Source organism: Symphalangus syndactylus, chromosome 10 (genome assembly GCF_028878055.3).
Source record: "Symphalangus syndactylus isolate Jambi chromosome 10, NHGRI_mSymSyn1-v2.1_pri, whole genome shotgun sequence".
Taxonomy (NCBI): Eukaryota; Metazoa; Chordata; class Mammalia; order Primates; family Hylobatidae; genus Symphalangus; species Symphalangus syndactylus.
Window position 1 is genome coordinate 36,390,127 of NC_072432.2, and position 23,205 is coordinate 36,413,331.

A 23,205-nucleotide genomic window follows, 5' to 3' on the forward strand; every position below is an offset into this window, starting at 1 on the left:
ACTGGGGCACAGTCGTCCAGGGACTAGCAAAGTGGCCACTGGAGCTAGGCTGCCTGGATACAAGTCCCAGCTCTGCCACTTACCATCTGGGCAAAGTATGCAACTTCTCATCTGTAAAGTGGAGATTAAAATGGTACCTACCTCAGGATCATTGTGAGGAAGTAAATAACAACATAAGTAAAGTGCTTAGACCTGTTTTTGACAGAGTAAGCAAAACGCATGTTAAGTACTATGTGTAGGGCACACACTGTATTCATGACACTTATTTTTGTAGTTTTGTTTTCTCATTCCTTGGCTTCTGTGCCCTCTGAGAGTGTGGACTGTGTCCTGTTTATCCCACATTCTTCTACCTTCCTTCAGTATCTAGAAGAGTACCTACTATGAAGTGGAGTATATTAAAATTTTTGTAAGCATTTCTGAGGGTTTTTTAAAAAAATAATGGTATGGGAAAACATATTTTTAGATGAACAGTCACTCTAAGACTACTTCATTCTGCACCCATGGTTTTTTTTTTTTTTTTTTTTGAGTCTAGCTCTGTCGCCCAGGCTGGAGTGCAATGGTGCGATCTCGGCTCACAGCAACCTCTGCCTCCCGGGTTCAAGCGATTCTCCTGCCTCAGCCTCCTGAGTAGCTGGGATTACAGGCATGCACCACCACACCAGGCTAACTTTTCTATTTTTAGTAGAGATGGGGTTTCTCCATGTTGGTCAGGCTGGTCTCGAACTCCCCACCTCAGGTGCTCAGCCCGCCTCAGCCTCTCAAAGTGCTGGGATTACAGGCATGAGCCATCGCGCACAGCTTCTGCATCCATGATTTTAATTCAAGGACACAGAGTGATGGAATAAAAAATCTATCTTGACTTTAATTTGATATATGTCAATTTTACTTATGTACATAACAATGATGCCAATCAATTACTGTTCACTCAGTGGTTCTCATTGGTGATTCAGAGGAGTAGAATCAGCATCATATAAAAATCTGTGAGAAATGTAAATTCTTGTACCCAACCCAGATCTACTGTATCAGAAATGTGAAGAGAGATGGCAGCAATCTAAATTTTAACATATCCTTCAAGCGACTCTGAAGCCTGCTAAAGTTTGAGAACCATGGCATTAAATAAAAGAAAGAACAGGGGCTTGGTTCTAACAATTAAACAAAAGTGGATAGACAAGAAAATTGGGGTTAACCTCATAGAGAGCTAAACAAAACTGCAAAGTGTACAAATGAGTGGACTTTCTCTCCATTCTGTTCACAGTTTCTGTAAAAAAACTTCCCTCTTCTGTCATGGTTTACATATTTTAAAATACATTTTCAATAGAGTAAATGGAAAAGACTGTAAGAGAAGTGAAAATTATGTGTATTATATTTGCCCCATGTCTTTTTACATTTTATGAAGGTATGATTGACAAACAAAAATTATATATATTTAGTGTGTACAATGTGATTATTTTGATATATGTTGTTGGGAGCAGGCCAAGTATAAATAAACTCAATGTTGTAGTTCAGGGACAAAGCTTAACATTATGGATAAAATAAAACACAGACATAAACAAATATATTCAACTATATCCCCTTTACAATGAGCATATTTTGAAACACAAGGAAAGTTTGAAAGTAAATGCAGAAAAAAAGACATAATTGTGCATATAGTAGCTATATATCAAGAAAGCTGAGGTAGCTATAATAATATTTGACAAAAAAATTAAGGCAAAAACCATTACTAGAATTAGAAGGTCAGATTTTCATGATTTTTATGAAGAAGACATAGTTAAACATTTTAGGTGTCTAAAAATATAGGCTCAAAATATATAACGCATAAAAAGGAAGGGAAGGAATTTGAGGAGAAACAAAATCATTATCTTAGTGGCTAATTTTAACTTGCTTCTCACTGTGGTAGAATAAGGAGATTCAAAATTAATAATGCCACAGAATATTTGAATAAAGCAAGTTTAATATAAAGAAATATGTAAAACATTGTACCTGACAACTGAAGAACGATATTTTTTCTTGTACATAAGAAATATTTATTTGGAAGAACTGATCATATGTTGAACTTAAAGCAAGGGTCAATAAATTTCAAAGATGTAAAAAAGTATATAAATGGACAATTATAAAAGATACCATTAGAACAACAGCACAGACCTTTGTAAATATCAGATGAAAGTAAAAAGGGAATAAACATTAGTCAAATTAGTAAGTATAGATTAAATCATCTACTTTGAAAATATTTTAAAATTGCAATCCTAACTAAAGCCCACATCATGCTAACTTCCAAATACGCTTTTTACAAAACAAATTGAAAATTACAAGCTAAACAATATTTATAATAATTTATTTCTTAGGGAAATATAAAACCTTAATAGCATTTTTAGAAAAACAGTATTGTTAGAATAATATTTCAACTAAACATCCATTATATTCCTACAAAAGTAATTTCCATTTGCATCTTGTAGATAATGATCACGAGGAAGATAATTTCTTATAGGCAACCAGGTGTCATGGGTAGATAGAGGTCATGCTTATTTTTCAGATTTCTGTTATTGTCAAAAGTTTGTTCTGTAAGAATGTATGAATAATTGTCATCTTTCCAGGTCACATTTTCAGCTTCCAAGATGACTCAAGTCAGAAACTGATACTTAGCCAGATAGGAATGGTGTAAAAGTGGCTGGAGATGGGCCGGGCACAGTGGCTCACGCCTGTAATCCCAGAACTCTGGGAGGCCGAGGTGGGCAGATTACGAGGTCAGGAAATCGAGACCATCCTGGCTAACACGGTGAAACCTTGTCTCTACTAAAAATACAAAAAATTAGCTGGGCGTGTTGGCGGGTGCCTGTAGTCCCAGCTACTCGGGAGGCTGAGGCAGGAGAATGGTGTGAACCCAGGAGGCAGAGCTTGCAGTGAGCCGAGATTGCACCACTGCACTCCAGCCTGGCGACAGAGCGAGACTCCGTTTCAAAAAAAAAAAAAAAGTGTCTGGAGATAATGCAGCCAACTACTTCAGCTTTCAAGCCTTGTTTGCTTTTTATCATCTGCCTCTTGATGCTTGTGTTCTCCCACTTTTTGAGTTTTTGAGTTCTTTGCCTAATCTGTTACTGTTTTTTTTTTTATGCATCTGCTATTCTATCCTTTGTATTTCACATGAACTTGTTCATAATTTGTCCTATAGCTTCTAGTCATGCCTTTCCCAATATTTGTGCATCTTAACTCAGTCTTATTTATCTGACACAAACTCTGGAGATGCTTAAAATAGGGAAAGGGTATACAGCAAATGAAACTGAGGTTCACTACATTGGAAAACGAGCAAAAAAGCAGTCAATTGAAATTTTACATAGGCCTGTTCTACGTTTTATCTGGATAGCTCTTGTTCCTCTCCACTCATTAACATCTTGCATTGTCTCAATCAGTCTGCATTCCCATCTGTTTTTAGATATTTTGTGGCTTTATACATTTGGGGTACATAATGAATCAGAATTATAATTCTTTATCTTCCCAGGCATTTGCTCTATAAATAATACCTATTGATACTGAGTTTCATGAGAAACCAATATATCTACATTATTTTCATGGCACAAAGAATTGGGAGTACCTAGATCCGTGGGGGCACATTTCTAGCATTAATAGATGGTGTTGTGTATATCACAAGTTATTTTGTGGCTTTTTTTCACTTCTCTCTGGAGTAGGACATGACATGGTTGATAATTTTCTTCTCTCAGAAACTTTATCTTCAGTTGGCTTTTAAAAGACCTTCAGTGGCTGCTTCTTCTCAGTCTCTTTATGGAAATTTCTCTCCCAGGCCTCTAAATACAACAATGTGTAGGACTCAGACCTTTGCCCTGCTCTGTCCTCTCTGCAGAATAATCTCATTTAGGCTATGGCTCTGAATATCACTATGAGCTCCTTCCTGGGTGTTTGACTTATGTACTTAATACCAACCAATTTATTATCTTTTAATTAACATAGCCTAAGTAGAACTTTTGATCACACTGTCAAAACAGTGTCACCACACTGTCAAAACTGTTCTTGCCATAGCACCTCTATTTCAGTTAACAGCATTGATACTTATTTTATTTATATTTTTATAAACATGTCTTTAGTTACACACAGACCCATCCTCTCTTTCCTTCATCTGCAGTCTATCAGTATGTCCCACAATCCTTACTTTCAAAGATCTACTAAGCTCAAGCAAATCTCTTCACCTCCACTGCTACCACCCAGGTGACAGCCACCTTCAAGCCTCTCCTGCCACTACTAGGACAGCCTCCCATCTGGTGTTTCTGCTTTCATTTTTACACACCATCATCTATTCTCTGCGTAACAGCAAGAGTAATATTTTCTCTTATGTAATTAGATGATATTGATGATATTAAGCGATGTGTAAAATCTTCGCATGGCTTTTCATCACTTCCTAACTCTCTATCCTCTCACTTTATTTTTCTCATAACCCTTATCACTATTTGCAATGGTCTTATTTTGTTGCTATTGTTTTGTTACTCTGTTACTCTCAATGACTTAAATAAAATTTTCATGAAGAAGAACTTTCCTATACAGGCCGCCTGTTTCTGGAGCACCTAGAAGAGTGGCTCTTAGTTTGCACTTGTTACATACATGAATGAATAAGATTGCTTAATAATCTTTCACATCAAGGTGTTTCTAATTGGGAGAAAAAACTAGGTCCACAGGCTTACCTTTTTCATCTATAATTACAGGGTCCTCTATTATTTCAGAATATGTGTTGTTATGGTAATGGAAATGGGCTGAGAGGGGATTATAAAGGTCATCGAAAAGTGGAGAAGGGCTTACCATTCCTAAATGCTTATTCCTTAAAGCTGGACTCAAGATAGCACATTGCGTATGCTTTGCAGTGTTAGGTTGCATCCTGAGGCCAAAAGATTTCTTTGACTCTGTAAGAATGTCCTGTCTTCTCTATCTATGCTCCTTGTATACTCAGGCCAGAGGTAATTCCTTGTCTGGGGAGTGATTCTAGGATGAAGAAGGCCAAATTCTCATCCTGGTATCAACCTTGTTGTTTAGTTTTTTTCCTTTTTTCTCTCCCTTCTTTCCTTCCTGTTTTGTACTCACAGCCTCCAACCACAGTATGTTTGCAAGCATTATCTTTACAAACTTCACATCTGGGGAAATATAGAATCTTTGAAGAAACACTGTAAATGTGAATAATAATAGTATAATTTTGAAAAAATCTTTTTTTGGTTACTCAGGTAAAAAAAATTTGAAAGATTCAAACTGGATGTTTTATTTTACATTATTTGATTCAAACTGAAGCATCAGTTCATAAAATTAGCTTGAGAATATGCTAAAATTATTATTGGCAAGAGATGTGAAAATCTGTACTTGTGGGTTGTATTAGCAAAAAAATGGAGTGGAAAAATCTATAATTTTACAGCCAATTTACATGCCAAATCTCCAATTTAATCACTAGAAGTTTTTATAATGTCTTATGTATACATCAATCCCTAATTTAGTGTATTTACTTAATGATGATGTGTTTGTTACTAATTTGAAATGAATTTACATGACTACATTTTTCCCTACCATCTATTACTTTTCATCCCAGAAAAAATACTCTTGCCCATTTTTTTATTTTACATTGATTTCTTCACAGCTTCTGATTTTCTTCTCAGGTGGTTTAAAATGCAAATGGAACAGGTCCCTAAAACTTCATGCTTCGCAGAATTCATATACTGGAAAAATATCTCAAAAAGCTTTCTTATAAAATCTCCTCAGTGTTGATTTTATCTTTTCCTAAGTTTCTTTTCAGAGAGTAGTAATTCCTCACTTGCTAAAAGTCTTCCTTCTCTGTAGAGCCATGATACATTATATAATATTTGGTTCCATCCCACAAGTATCAAAGAAAGGGGCAGCCACCAATGATTTAAAAACATAATTTTTAAATAAGACTTTTGATGTTAAAAAAAACCTTAAGATAAATAGGAATAAATGTAACAAAGATTGTCAAAAGTTTTATAAAATACAATATTTTTTGAAAGATGTAAACAGATCCAAAGAAAGTATCTTTTTTTGCCAAATTAATTTATAATTTTATTTCAATTTTATAGAGTTTTTCCTGGAAAAATGTCATACTGATCTTAAATACCAGAGGACAAATAAATGAAGTGGAACAAAAATCATTTAAAGAAAATTAGTGGCCAGCTCTAATACATACCAAGATTTATTATAAAATTTAATTATATGCTCACATAAAATATCATATTAAAGACAAGCCACTAATTAAGTACACATTTGCAAATGTGAAAAACTGACAAATAGTTACTATTTAGAATAGGTATAGTGAAAAAGAAAAAAGCATTTTCAAACTTCAATAAGAAAAGAATAACAACTAATAGAAATAAATGAAGCCTATTAAATGGAAATTCACTAAGAAAAATCAAACTTAATAAACAGAAGATGCTCAACTATGTTTGTAATTAAAATATTATTTAGAGAGTGAGATTCTTAACAGCTGTCAGATTGGCAAAAATAAATAGCTTTACAATTCTTAACATAGAAGAGATGTTGAGCAATGTCACAATACTGCTAGTGAAATTGTTAATCAGTGCAAACAATTTGGATAGAAATTTGAAAATATCTAGCACTGTAGAATATGTACGTATCTGTTTAGAACAGAAATTTCACTGATACATAGCTCCATCCCATAGGTATCAAGGAAAGGAGCAGCCACAAATAATTTAAAAATATAATTTTTAAATAAGACTTTTGATGTTAACAAACTCATAAGATAAAGAGGAATAAGTCTAACCAGGGTTTTCAAGGTAATTGTATCTCCTGAGAAATTATTAACATATGCATAGGGTTTCATATGCAAGATTACTCATTGTAGCATTACTTGCAATGATAAAAAATTGAAAAACAACACTAGTATTTATTAGTAGAACAGATACATATTCTGTGTAATCAACCAAAATAATCCTATAGAACATTTAAAATGATGACCTAGATCTACATATATACATATACAGATATAAAGAATTTATATGGATAAAAAATAATAAGTTGAAGGAAAAAGTATGATATAATTTACATAAAATTTACAAAATTGTACAACAATATATGTTAATCATGAAAACAAATACACATAGTGAAAGGATGAAGAACACAGGAATGATTGTCAAGAAATTTAATTAAAATAATGGTTAATTTTCAAGGTGTAGAATCACAGAGCAAAATAGAGAAATTCAACTAGATCTATAATGTTTTATTTCTTAAGAAAAAAAGATCTGAAGCAAAGTGTTAAGATCTGACAAAGCTACAGGGTGTTCTTTATATTATTGTCTATATTTTTCTGCATGTTTAAATTATTTAATTACATAAAAAAGACAATCCAATGGACAGTTCTCTTCCACTGAGTTAGCAAATGATCTATTTTCTGTGAACCTAAAGATATTACCAGTCTCAGCCAAGTCTTAGAGCTACAGTTACCACCACATAATGTATTTAATATCCAGTTAATGCTCCATATTTCAAAGACATATTTGGAGATAATATTCTGAGTTAATACTTTAACAATTCTGGGTGATCATCTGCTGTCCTCTTTCAGATTAAAATATTGCTACCAATTATAAATGAATATATGCTTTGACATGCTTTTCTATAAATTGGCATGGGTTCCACTGAACCAGTTCTTTCTAAGTGAAGGTAGATATTCTGGGAAAAAAAAACCTACTTTACTTTTTCTTAAATTAATTGCCACTTACGGTAACTGAACCGGCAACTGTAGCCCCTTTAAAAACAAGCATTTTTTTGTATAAATTTATGAGGTACAAGTGCAATTTTGTTAAATGCGTAGATTTGTAAAAAGTAAAAATAAAAACAAGCTAAGCTATATTTTTTCCTGTCCATGACAGGAGATTCTCTGCATTATCCAGGCTTTGGAAGGGCTCTGAAAAGAAGTTATGAAAATTCTTGGATCTGCTGCAGTGAGATTTATGAGACTCTGCAGCAGGCTTGAAACTCAGAATAGGTGAGAATTGCAGAGGGGCTAAAGCAATTGTGTTTGCCTAAGTGTGCTGTTCTGCGTCACCATCACACCAAGTCATTTTTGTAATGACAGCTCATAGCATGTGTGTTCATATATAAATCTACAACCAAAACAGAAGTTGCTTAAAATAATACTCATACTTGAAGTGATGCACTCTGATATTTTCTATTCGAGTACTGTATACGTCAGCTCAAAATTGCCTATCATAATCTTTTATATTGACTTCACAGTTGCTGATGATTCACACACTAGAAAGTTGTTCATGAATTAGTTTTACGACTCGCGTGTTCAAAAGTCCTGTATTGCATTAATATATCAAGTTTATTTAGAAACCTGGTAAGGTTCTACTGCCAGAGAGAATTTCTTTGTATGGAAAATTCTTGTCAATGGAAAGCACTAATTTTAAATCAATAATGAAGCATTACAAGGTAAGAGAACATTAAAGCAGAATGTTATTTGTTATGTATTTTCCCTCTTATTTCCACCCACCCCTATAATGCAAGAAAACATGACTGCATTGTCTAGAGAGGAATAAAAAATGACTAAGACATATTGACATGGAATGGTATTTTACTTACTATAAATGAAGTGGCAGGAAACTAAACCCAGAATTTACCAAAATAACTCTAAATAGAGGATGCGGCAATAATAAGATTTTTTGGTTGATACAGCGTTTCACTCCATACTTTTAAAGAACCATAGGTATCTGCAGGTAATTCCATGACAAATCCTTGGGGTAGGTCAATCTCAACGTATACTTTCTCAATTCCTTATGATTATGTTCTCTCAGAGAGACTCAATTTCTCAATTTCCCATAGCTAACATATAGAGAAATAAATAATAACTGTTTAATAAATAAAATAGTTCACCAAATAGAGATCTGTCCTCAGGGATAGATACCTGGGGTAACACCTGATTCATGGTTTGCTGAATTTACCTCTCAGAATGCCTCTAGTAGGTTCTTCAGCAACCCACCATTTCTCTCTCCAATTCTCTTGATTAATACATGTATAAAGGTAACTTAAACCCTATCAACTTGAACATTATGAAACACAGGTGCAAAGTCTTAAAGATTAGATATTCTGAAGCTGACATTGATCCAAGACTATTGGGTCAAGGAGGCAAGCAAAACCCTAGCTGAGTCATATGCATGTCTTTATTGCATATTCTTATTACATATATTATGTTATTTTGTATTTTAATTAGAAATTAGAGCTTAATGTTATGGAGATTCTTTGGCTCTGTTATATATGTTTTGTTTTTTTTTTTTTTTTTTTTTTTTTTGAGACGGAGTCTTGCTCTGTGCCCCAGGCTGGAGTGCAGTGGCGCGATCTCGGCTCACTGCAAGCTCCGCCTCCCGGGTTCACGCCATTCTCCTGCCTCAGCCTCCCGAGTAGCTGGGACTACAGGTGCCCGCCAACACACCCGGCTAATTTTTTGTATTTTTAGTAGAGACGGGGTTTCACCGTGTTAGCCAGGATGGTCTCGATCTCCTGACCTCGTGATCCGCCCGCCTCGGCCTCCCAAAGTGCTGGGATTACAGGCTTGAGCCACCGCGCCCGGCCTGTTATATATGTTTTATGACATCTGTTATGCAGTAATACTCAGCAATAATGCTTCTGAATGAGTTATCCGTATTATAGTAAACTTTTCATTTTTGCTTTAAATTTTTTTTAATTTTGTAACTTTTTTCAGATACAAAATTATCATTAAATTATAGTGATGGTTCAAAACTTTCATATACTACTATCTTTATAACCTTTGTTAAGAGAGGGTAATATTTTTTTCTGTGTCAAAATTCAATATAAGGAAGAATTATTTTGCTGGTCTATAATACATTGAAGCAATTAGGGGCTAGTAAATTTGACTGCCCATTGAAATCACCTGGGAAACTGTAACAACTACTGATGGCTGGGACCTACTCCCAGATTAATAAATTGGTATAGGGTATGGCTTGGGCATAGGATGTTTTAAAAGCTACACAGGTGATTGCAATATGCAGCCAAGTTTGAGAACAATTGCTCTAAAGTCTTGGTACCTAGTGAGAGGTCTGAGGTGTAGCAGCATCAGCTTCACCTGGAAGCTTCTTAAAAGGCAAACACTTAGAATGTACCCCAGCCCTGCTGAACCAGATTCATATTTTCAGGGGCTCCGATATAACCCATCCATAGTTCTCCATCTATAAAAATAAGGGGCCACAATTGTCTCAGCTTTTTTAGCTCTAAAATTCATATTCCACAATCTAAACAGTATACTGAGAGGCAGTTTTAATCTCATTTGGAATTCTTTACATATAAAAACAGGAGACCAAAACCATGCCATCTTCTCCATCTCCACAATTTTGATTCCAGAAATCTAAGCAAATATAATCCTGAGGAAATGTGTAAAATTGTGTCATAATTCCATCTTCACACCATTGTATGCACTTTCTCTTGCCTAGAATTCCTTTTTCCTTTCTCTGTCTTCATTGGTTCCCTAGCTTGAATGAAGGTTATGACTAGGATCAAATCACTCAAGACAAGCGATTATAGGAGATGAAGAGATGGGTCAATTAACAAAGCCACGAGGTGAGGAGTGGTTTGTGGAACAAAAGTTCCTAATTAAGACTTTTGAAATAATTTCCAAATAGAACTAGCCTGTTACCTAGCCTGCTTTTTATTCAATTAAGTATACATTGGAACATCATTCAAGCCAGCAAATACATTTACAATAACATTAATTTCTGATGGTTGTATTAATAGATGCACCAAAATTTACATAATCAATTATCTATCTCTGGAAGATTATTTTCATTCTTTTGGCAACTATAATTATTTAAGAACTAGGTAAAATCCCACTTCCTTTTTGAAGCACACCTTGAAAAATAATGTACCCTTTATCTAAAATTCTATTGTTAATCACTACCACAAAGTTTATCTCATTGATTCTTTCTATAAATACATGTATATTATTTGTTTTTCCAGTTAAATTATGTGTCGTATTCGTATGTAAAGAATCATATCATGTTCCTTTTCTATTCTCATCTAGTATTTAATTTTGTAAGTGAATTACATGTTGTTAAATGTATATTGGAAACAAAAATAAAATGTTGCTAATTTCACAAGAGTACTTATTCACAGCTAGCATACCATTGGCTTTTCTTCCTAACGGAACCTCACCCTTATGCAGCTTCTCACATATCTAGGTGAATCACAAGCAGTTGTGCCTTAGGACTCCTACTCTTTTCTTATTGCTGTCTTGAAGCCTTCCAGGCTGATGACAAAACTGTTTTAAATAGCACAGAAACCCCACAGAAAATAAAACCCTGCTCATTAATTTTTAATATGTCAACATTAGACTTATCATATTCTTTAGCTTCATGTCTGTCATATTCACCATTACATGTCTGCTTTAGGGTTTCACACATAGCAGGCATATAAATGAATTATAAACAGTATGTCAACAAACTGTGCAGGAACAAAAAAAAAGTTCTAAAATATACTACTGACCTCACGATAACATCTGGAAATACAATTTTTCATGTATATCTCCTACACACACTTTTCTTGATATTTGTATATTTTTAACCACATATATAATACACAGTTGTTGTAGAAAATACAGATTCAATGAGGTGAAACAAGATGTAATATTTGAAATTGCACAACCCAAACATAACTACTGTGAACATCAATTTTTATATACAAACTTACCTGTCCAGATCATCAATTTATATATATAAACTTATATGCTATTAAATGTACATGTACTTTTTTAAACAGATGATCACACTCTCTCTCTGCTACATAGCCTGCTTTTTATTCACTTAAGTATACACCAAAACATCACCCTGGCAAGCAAATAAATTTATAATAATATTAATTTCTGGTGGTTGCATTAATAGATGTATGAAAATACGTATAATCAATTACTTATCTTTGTAACATATTTCCACTTTTTGGTTGTTATAAACAATGATATGATGAATAATTTCTATCATAAATGAAGTTGCCCAAACATTTCCTTAGAGTAAAAGTCAAGAAGTAAGCTTTTTAATTGCAAAAGTTATATGCATTTTTAAGGCCTGAGATAAAAAAAAATTACCAAATGAACATTCAGAAGTTTGTACTAATGTACCCTTTCACCAGGAGTCAGGAGTTGTCTAAATCATCTCATCAGCAGTGCAGCTACCTATATTTTTGGTTATAACATTTATTAAAGAGTTACATAGAATGGAATGTGATATAAAGTATAATTGATGCAGCTCGAAAATACTCACACTTGTTTTGAGAGTAAATTTCAGTTTGAAGAGATTGGAACTCATAATATGGTATCTCATGTTTGAATATGGATGTAAGGACACCATCAAGTTCTTCAATGCTATTCTGTTTTCAAGTGAAAAAGAAAATTTTCACTAGGTTAATTATTTACATAGAAATTTTAGTGCAATTTAACAAAAATTTATTAACTGGAGTAAACAACGGCTAATCTTTAGTAATACTGATAACTTTTTAGAAAGAATAAATCAAAACATAAGGGCCTTGTCTAAAAACCAATTATTAAGATAACAGAAAAATGGATTCAAGAAATAAAAGTCTTTGCTTTTGGATAACAAACTACAACTTTGCTCAAATATAAATTTTAAAGAGAATTACAATAGGTCAAGGATAACCATGAAGTTTATTTCAATAATAAATTTTGGTAAAAATATATTTTGCAGTTTAATAAACGAAATAATAAAATGATGAGTCTTTTTCTTCAACTTAAGGATCAGAAGTGAAATGGTCTTGTTATATTATTGCCGTGTCTAAGTGAGGGAAAATATTTACCCTGGCCTTTCTTTTCCCCTGCAGATACAGAGTAACTATATTCTACTCTATTTCTCTAACCTAAGCATCTTGGGAAGAGCCATCCAGTATTCTAGTGTTCTACTGCCCATGATATAACCTGTTACAAAGACTAGTATTCTTTTCAAGTTGTGTTATGTCATGCTATGACTGGGATGAAATTGCTCAAGACACAGGTGTTTACAGCTAAGGAGGTGGGCCAATCAACACAGTCATGGGATGAGGAGGGAACTGTTGAACAAAAGTTTCTAATTAAGAGTTTTGAAAGGATTTCCAAAAATAAAACTATAAATATTGTCAAGACATAGTCACAAATTAAATAACTGTACTGAAAAAAAGATATTTTTGTTCCTTTATTTCTTAATTTTTTCAGAATTCTGGGTGCAAGTAATAAAGTGGTTTAGGTCTCCCTGGATTTCTTGAAAGTCGTGCTAAGAAGTGTAAAGAAGGAATGAAAAATCGTTTTCTCAACTTGTAGCTATGTAATGCATAACAAAACCCAGCATTCATAAGCATCTAGTAAACATCACAGACTGTGCAAATATAATCTTAGCTCTGGATTATATTTTTTTAAAAAAGAAGGGAAAATGTGACAACAAGCTCTGCCTTCCAAAAATTCAGTAATGTAATCACATGTGGGCAATGAAGAGTCCCAGGCACCATGATGAAAGTCACTATGTGTTAGGTGTAGTGTGGGCAAAAGGAAACTGCCTCAATTGCACGAAGAAAGAACTGGCCAGCAAAGGCTTTATGGAAGACATGCTCCAAATTGAGACGATCATACACACAAGGAGCATTCTAGACTAAACAAACAAATTGCATATAGGCATGTAGGTATCATATGCATGGCCTGGTTAAGGACTCTAGGTACTTCCATAAGAAAAAGAAGAATGAGAGATAAAAAGGAAGTGGGCATTTCAAATAGGGCCTTGAACACCTGATAAGTTTGCAATTCATTTTGTACGCAATGAGTAACTGTTTCAGGCCTATAAAGCTTAATGTGGAAACATTTATAATGTGAAATAAATTAAACTTATTTAGGTTTCAGCATAATTATGATTGTTTATGTAGTTGAGTATTTATATTCAGTGGAACCTATCCTATAAATGAAGATGACACAATTTTATATTAGTTGTTATTACTGTTTTAATCTCTTCAGGAAGCCTTTGAAAGGAGCAGTGGGGCAAAAAATTATTGGTAATATGTTGACACTTTATACTAAAGCTAAAAAATGTGTTTTAGTGATACAAACTGATGAAAGAAATTTTAAATATATGAAAATCATAACATTAGTTTGTAAATTTTCTTTAAAATTTGTCTCAATGGCCGTGACAGTTCTGCATAGCATATTATCTAGCCATTGACATTTTTACATGAGGAGATCCATCGCTATTTCTTTTTAAAAATATACAAAATCTAGTGGGTAGAGATTGATGTGGCATAGAGTTATTACACTCATGTATAAGTTAGGCATAAAATAGCTTCTGGGATTCCTTCCAGATCTGAGATTCTAAAACACAGATGAGAATTCAAAACAGCAAGAGTTCCCACTAGGAATATGAAAACTACATTTCTCATGGAGGGTACCACAGCACTTTAACGAGAGAAATGCTATAGATAATATAGTTGAATTTTTAAAATAAAGTAGCAATGTATTCAGAATGAGGAAAAAAAGGTCACCACATAGACAAAGACAATTAATTAAGAAAGAATATGGATAACTCCTAATATTCCAGCCCACCATAGTTAGTTGAATCTAACCACTTCTATTTTAATTTAATAATCATACTCCTAGTATTATGCTTGCATATAAATTAGTGGTATATAACACAAAACAAAGATGTGAAAAATCACAGAAATGGCTATGAAAAATAATTCCAAGATTTCTCCTTAGAAGACAACCTAATCAAAAATATCTGACTGGAGTAGTTATGCTGCTTTTAAAATTATGTTTCAAAGACACAATATGCATCCTTTCTAAACATTGGCTTTGAAATTTTAAAATGATATAAATTAGAATTTTTCTCTTCTTATAATAAACTGTGCAACCCAAAGAACATTTGATGAAGGTGATACAATTGTACCAATCTTTCAAAAAGAAAGATTGAAGTAAAATAGTATAAAGTTTGCTCATCAAAAATCACATTCATCCTAAGACTTTAGTTAATGAACTTGATGTGAAATTAAGAACAGAACAAAATGATGAAATTATATTAGTGTTATTATTTTGTTATTGAACAAATTAAATACATATCCATAATAAATACATATATATATGTATACATGCATACATGCATCTGTATTTATTGAGAATATTGGAAAAAGAAAAGAGAAAACAGACTGAGAAATGAAATAGCCAGAAGGCTGGTTAAAAAACAATGCTTTATGTTTATGAAGAAAGTGTTAGACTACTCCCACTTAAAAATCATTTGCATATGTATTTATAAATCACAACTCTATTTGAATCTGAAAGTGTTATATAAATCTACACTTATTTCTGATAAACAACTTTATTATTATGACTATTTCTTCTTAACTAGAAAATACAAATATAATAAAGATATAAATTATATTTTAAATAATATTCAGAATTATGGAATTTACTTCTGGAAAGATGTAGTAGTCCTACTTTCCTTTTTCCTCTCCCTAAATACAAATAAAGTGTCCAACTTTCAGTAGAAAATCACTTTTCATATGAAGTACCTGGAAGACCGCAAATTGATTGTAAAGAAACAACCAATAAAAATGCCAAAACCATAAGGAAAAAGATGTTAGAATTATCTGTCAAAGGTTTGAAAACAGCTCTGGTAAAAAAAGTAGTTCAGCAAGCAATTATTATCATGCTTGAAAGAAATAAAAAATAGAAAGCTTTATCAGGAAAACAGAAATTCTCAGCAAATAAATAGAAGATACAAAGAAGAGCCAACTAGGATTTTTAGAACTGAAAATACAGTAATCAAAATTATACCTCACTGGGTAGGCTTAACAGTGACATGAAGAGAACAGAGGAAACAATCAATGAACTTGAAGACAGAACAATAAAAATTACTCAATCTGAACAATAGGAAGAAAATACACTGAAAGAAATAAGCAGTTTCAAGCACTTTTAAGACTATAACAAAAGATTGAACATTCTTGTGATCAGAGTCCCAGGAAGAGATGAGAAACAGGGTGGGGATGAAAAAGTACACAAGGAAATAATTCCTAGAAACTTCCTGAATTTGGCAAGAGGCATAAACCTATTGACAGAGTCAATTCATCAAGAGGACATAGTAATCCTGAATATGTATGCACCAAAAAACAAAACTTCAAAAATACAAAGAAAAGATTTTGAAAAAAGTGAAAAATAAATAAAACTTTATCTACATGGTAAAAACAGTTAGACTGCTAGAAGCAGCTACGAAGGACAGAAAGAAGTGGCAAAATATTTGTCAAGTGTTAAAAGAAAAGAACTATCAACCCAGAATCTTATGCCCAGCAAAAAATACCCTTCAGGACTGAAGAGAAAATCAAAGCATTTCTGATAAAGAAAAACTAAGGGAATCTGTTATCAGCCAATGTGGCCTAAAATAATGAAGAAAAGTTCTCTAAACCATAAGGGTATAATGAAAGGAGACTTTTTGGCACATCGGAGAGCAAGAACACAGTAAGCAAAAGTATAGGTAAGTATGATAGGCCTTCCTTCTTCTCTTGAGTTTTCTAACTCATACTTGACAGTTAAAGATAAGGTATAACACTGTCTTATGTGTTCTAAATGTATGTAGTCAAAATATCTAAGACATTTATATTATAAATGAGGGATGGGTAAAGAGAAGTCAAAGGAGGTAGGATTTTTATACTTCACTCAAACTGGTAAAATGAAGACAGTGCTAGACTATAAGTTTTGTATATATAATATAATACCTACATCAACAACTAAAAAAGTTGTGCAAACAGATGCACTTAAAATACCAGAGATACATCAAAGTGAATTTCTTAAAAAAAAAAAAAACACACAGGAAAGCAAGAAAAAAAAACAGAAATGAAAACAGAGAAAATTAAAAACAAAAAATAGAGTGGGTTTAAAAATATGATTTAACCATATGTTCTCTTTATAATAATAAATAATTATAAAATTTATTTATTTTTATAATAAAATTAGCAGGTTTTAATGATAAAATTATAAATACTTTAATAATATTTATAATAAGTAAAATTAGCAGGTTGAAAGTAGAAGAATAAAACAGATACAGCATGCAAAAATTACAAAGGAAAGCAAAAATGCCTATATTAATATCAATAAAATAGACATCAGAGCAAAAAAAAATTACAGGAGACAGAAAGGGACATTATATAATGACAGAGTCAATCCATCAAGAGGACATAGTAATCCTGAATATGTATGCACCAAAAAACAAAACTTCAAAAAATGTGAAGGAAAAATGGACAGAACTGAAAGGAGAAACAGACAACTCCACAATGACAGTGATTACTTAAACATCTCTCTTTCTACAGTTGGTAGACAGAAAATCAGGAAAAAATAAAAAATTCAAACACACCATCATCCCAGTGATCTAACCCATCAGCATCAATCCACATACATAGACCACTCCATCCAGTAACAGCAGAATACATTCTTTCCAAGGGTTTGAGAAACTTATACCAAGATAGATCATATCCTGAGACATAAAACAAATATTAACAAATCTAGAATAATTTAAATCATACAGTGTCTTTTCTGACTGCATGGAATCAAACTAGAAATCCATAACAGAAAGATCATAGGAAAGTGTCCAAACATTAAGAAACCAAACAACAATGCTACTAAGTAATCTGTGGGTCAAAAAGAAACTCTGAACAGAATTTTAAAAATACATTAAACGGAATGAAAGTGAAATACAACATATCAAAATTTTTGGCACACAGCTAAAAGAGGGCTGAGAAAATTTTATGATACATTGGAAAAGAGAGAAAGTCTCAAATCAATTATCTAGGTTCCCACTTCAAGAATTCAGAAAAAGAACATAACAAACTCAAAGCAAGCAGAACAAGAGAACAATAACAGCAGAACTCAAAATTGAAAGTATGAAAACAACGAAGAAAAAGTATAGTAACAAGTGATTCTTTTAAAAGATCAATAACATTGACAAACTTCTAGCAAGACTTACAAAGAAAAATAGGGAGAAAATGCAGATTACAAATATCACAAATGAAACAAAAGATATCAATACAAACCCTGTGGACATCAAAAGAATAAAAGGGAGTATATGAACAATTCTACATACACGAGTTTGATGATTTAGATGAAATGAACCAAGTCCTTGAAAAACACAAACTACCATAACACACAGTCCCTTTCTATATAAACTACAACTATATATGAATGTACAATTATCTAAAAAATAAGTTTAATTAAATACTAACAATCCCCCAAATATTTATTACACAAAACTGAATTCCTTGAGATATATAGATATTTATATAAAAGCACCCCTTCGAAGTTGGATTTCACTCCTCTCTTTGATGAGGGGTGTGAACACTGAGCAAAACGGCATCAAGAGGCTGTCTTTGAAAGCATTTTAGGACAGTATTACATAATGTAAATAGCTGAGAAGCATTTCAGATCACTGGAGTGCTGTAAAAGGATATATGTTATAGGAATAAACATGCAATGAACAGATTCAAACAGTTTAACTAATAGTAATAACTACCACATGTGGAGCACTGCTAATGTGCTAGGCTCTATATAACCTATCTCTAACTTTTATAACATCCTGCAAGGTAGACTTTTCTAAATGTCTACTTTTATAGAGGTGATAATCATGGTACAAAAAATTCAGTAACACCCAAATTGGCAGAGCTAATAAGTGGTAAATAAAGATTCTAACTTAGATCCTTACATTTTAAACACACTAAATTTAATCCTGCATTCTAATCATGGAGAGAAGAATAAAATCTGAAATAGTATTTAGGTAAAGAATAAATTATGCTCCCATGACTTCAAGATCACTACTGCAGTTCCCAACATTATACTGATGTTTAGCCAGAAAGAGGGAGGAAAGTGATGTGTGTGGGAGGTGGGGGTACTGGGAGAGGGGGATACAGCCAACCATATCTATTCTTTTTCTTTGTTTAATCAGAAAAGCAAAAGTTTCAAAGATGTCCCCTTGTGTCTTGTTGTTGAAAACTCTCTCACGTGACGTGTCTAACTGCAAGGTTAGTTAAAAATGTTGGAATCTGGTCTTTCTAGCTTCCATAAATGGAGGTAGGCCAAGAAGTATCTAAAAGGAAAGTCAACGGTTGAGCTGAAAACAGCCTTGCTCTTCTTCTTATAACAAATTGCTGTGCTTGTTTAAGTTTCACTAGTAAAAGAAAGGTCATCTCGTTTGTTCCTCTGTTCTTAAACGTGTGCCGTGAAAAAGAGCCAAAACAGCCATTTAAAGTGAAATTTGATAAATAGTTTAAATATCTTTAAAAAAATCTTACTGTAGCTTGTAAAGAAAATGATAGAAAAAAAGAGCAAAGCAAATGTTTTCTAGGGTTCTGTAAAGATTTTTTTTAAACTTTATACGTGCTCAGCTCAAAGCAGTTAATTTAAAGTAATAATGTAAATGTATAAATCTAAAAGAAATATTTTCTTTTATCAACTTAATTTTCTGTTTTGAATGAATCATTTCTTTGAATTGCAATATCTGTGACTATAAATACAAAAACAAATATATAAAACAATGTAAATGATTTTATATGTATTATTGATTAGGTTTTCATATAGTCGTAGAACCTCTTTAAATACTTGCAAGTAGTATTATAACATGAAGAAAATATGTTTTGAGATTCAAGGAATCTGCATTTAAATGCCTGCTCCAGGACTCTTTAGCTATGAATCTCAATAATAATTAACTGACAGAATTTTTTAGAAGTTTAAATGTAAATATTAAATGTAATCTTGTAAATGTAGATATGCAAAATTTCCAGTAAAAATTCTATTTTCTCTAAATACTATTATGTGAACTCTTAGATACAAAAACTCATGAAATGTAATCATGATATAAGAAGAGCATGTAAGTCTAGCAATAAGGAGATGTGACCCTCCAAACTGGCTTTTCCACTGACAAAACACATAGTCTGTTTATTATTTCTAAATTCTTAAATTAAATAACATATAACTTTTAAATTAGTTAGAATGTAGATTTTGCTATTGCAATACAGAGACCCAAAGTGATAGTGGCTTAAACAAGAAAGAAACCCTGGATTTAGGCATCCAGGCCCTTTCTGTCTAGAGTTTCACTGTTATATATCATCTTCATGGTACAAGAAGGTTCATCCATCACTTCCTTGTTGGAATTCAAACCAGTCAAAAGAAAAAGCCAGTGAGGGAGAGAGCATGACTCCACTTGTCTTTTACGGACATGACCATAAATTTGCACATATTGCTTCCACTGACATGCCATGCCATTGGGCAACACTTAGTCATATGGCTACACCTAGCTTCAAGGGAGGAAATGCAATATTTCCATGTGCTCAGATGAACGTTATATTATGCTGTAAGAAAGGAAAAAAAATACTGGGGAATGACAGCATCCCCATCAATCATGCAAAATCCATGAACATCATAATTTATGTAAAGACAATCTGATAAACGTTTTCTTAATACACTTCTGGAGTAATGACTGAAGCTTGATTGTGCTGAGTTTTTCAACATGCCCCCCCAATATATTGTTAATTCCTAATGTCAAAAGGTCTCAAATTTTAACATGACCAAACTTGAACAGACTCATTAATTGAGATACTTAATGACATTCATAATGTGAGAGACAAATCAAAGTGTTTCTATTGTAGGCATTAAATAAATCATAAGAACCATGCCCTTTCTTACCTTTGCCTCTTTTTAGTAACCATTTTGTAACAACGTACTGTTAAATATAAGAAGTTTTAAAACAAATATAGCAATAACATACTCAAAACAATGTCTCTCAATAATGCTTTCTATAAATGATGCTATGATTTATTGAAAATATTTTAGAAATTTCCTTTTTAGTTTGTTTTGGGAGCTAGGTTACAAGCTATGTGACAGAATCCATCTTGTTTATATCCATTTGATTCTTTCCTTTCTGGCCCTTCCCTTCTTTGCCTTGCTGTTTCTGCTTCAGCCAGTAGTCCCACTGCCTCCTAAGAAAGGGGCTGCGCCTGTGCTAGTGGCAACTGGAACAAAGGCCTCTAATAAGTGGATCACTTAAAACTGGGTGGGAAACTTAATGTATAAAATTATTTCACCTCCTATTTGCCCAACAAAATATTTATTGAGCAGCCATGTGTCTTACAGTATCCTTGGTCCTGGAGATAAAACAGAGAACTAAATACAGCCATGTACTGTATAAGAATATTTTGGTCAATGACAGACCTCATATACAACAGTGGTCCCAAATTATAATATAGCTGCCTATGGATGCACCTTTTAAAAATACTTTATATTACATTTTAATTGTATTTTCTATGTTTAGGTATGTTCAGATATACAACTATTTCCTATTGCGTTATAGTTGCCTACACTATTCAGTGTATTAACGTTCTATACACATTTGTGGTCTAGGAGCAACAGGCTATACTAGGCCTAGGTGTGTAGTAGGCTATACTCCTAGCCTAGGTTTGGATAAGTACACTGAGTGATGTTTGCACAATGCTGAAATTGCATAACAATGCATTTCTCAGAACATGTTCCCATTGTTAGCCAATGCACAACTGTAGATAGTTATCTTTGCTCTTACTGACCGTGGTAATGAAAGGCAGGCATTAATCTGAGACATGTCACACACATAGATGTCAAATTAGAACGTGATCAGTTTTACAAAGAGATATACAGGGAGTTGTATAAGATGAGGGAAGGATTCACTGAGGAAGAGATACTAGAATAAAGAATTTAGAGGAGCATTTAGAATTAACTAGGTGAAAATAGTGAAAATAAAGGGGGAACTGGAAAAGTGCTTCAGTTAGATAGAGGAGCCCATGCAAAGTTCCCTGTAGTAGACTGCATGGCATGGTCTGGGAAATAAGCAGACCAGTGTGCCTGGAATGCACAGGGAGAGGTAGAAAAGTGAGATTAAACTGGAGAGAAGGAGAAGGGACAGTCTTTGAAGGGCTACATGGCTCATGTCAAATATTTTAATTCACCCCAAAATTGGAATCCATTGAAATGCTGGAGCAGAATTACATGCTGAGAACTTTCTTTTTAAAAGAACCTCCCAGGCTGGGTGTGGGCTCACGCCTGTAATCCTAGCACTTTGGGAAGCCGAGGCCGGTGGATCACCTGAGGTCAGGCGTTCCAGACCAGCCTGCCAACATGGCGAAACCCCGTCTCTATTAAAAATACAAAAAATTAGCCGGGCGTGGAGGCAGGCGCCTGTAATCCCAGCTACTTGGGAGACTGAGGCAGGAGAATCGCTTGAACCAGAAGGGGAGAGGGCGCGGAGGTTGCAGTGAGCCCAGATCTCGCCACTGCACTCCAGCCTGAGTGACAAGAGTGAAACTCCGTCTCAGAAAAAAACAAAACAAACAAACAACAAACCTCCCAAACTATGAATCTGGGATAGTAGGAGGTGTGCAAGAACTTATGGTGGAGGACCAATAAGGAGGCTATTATAGTAGGTTAGGCAAAAGAAAAAGCGATGGACTAAAGTGTTAGAACTGTTGAGATGTGAAGAGAAGTGACCAATATTTAGTAAGTAACATTGATATGTATTAGTATGGATTGAATTTGTAGAGTAAGGATGTAAGAAGACATTAAGGAGACTCTTATGTTTGAGGTTTTTAAACTGGACTGATGATGATGCATTTCCTGAGAGAGAGCACTAAAAAAATGGAGTTTAACGGGAATCCACATTTGAAATATACCTTAAGAATTAATGAGATAATATGCAGAGGGAATATTTATCAAGGAATAAAGAGAGTCTAAGAAACAAAACTTGATCAATTAGGAGCTTTATTTTATAGGTCACAGAATGAAGAAACTACAAAGAATATTGAGAAGGAAGCATCACGGAAGTGAGAGGAAAACCAGGAAAAGATGGCTCATGGAAGCGAAGAAAACAAAAAAAAAATTGAATCAGGACAGTAACTTTGGTCAATGGTGTTAATTGCTGCTGAAAACTCAAGTTAAATTGACACGAAAAACGTCCATTGGATTTATTAGGAAAGACTTGAGCATAATTGATGTATACTCGTTTGTGTTTTGCTACCTAAGGTACCAAGGTTAACAAAATTAAATGGCTGAACTATAGGGAATTGGTGGGGAAGAATTCTTAGAAGTTACATTTTCCTTTTCAAAAATACTTCTTTTACTTATTTCCCGTGTCTTGATTTGGTTTACTGTAAAAGCATAATTTAAGAATT

The 23,205-nt window shown here is 33.4% G+C and overlaps 1 protein-coding gene across 1 annotated transcript in view; it reads right to left on the reverse strand.

The window, feature by feature from the left end:
• Positions 1 to 23,205, reverse strand: part of BANK1 (B cell scaffold protein with ankyrin repeats 1) — a 281,258-nt gene that overhangs the window by 170,997 nt on the left and 87,056 nt on the right. Inside the window, 1 exon segment of the mRNA XM_055296901.2 lies at positions 12,273 to 12,378. Within this exon segment, the coding sequence (XP_055152876.2) occupies positions 12,273 to 12,378 (106 nt within the window).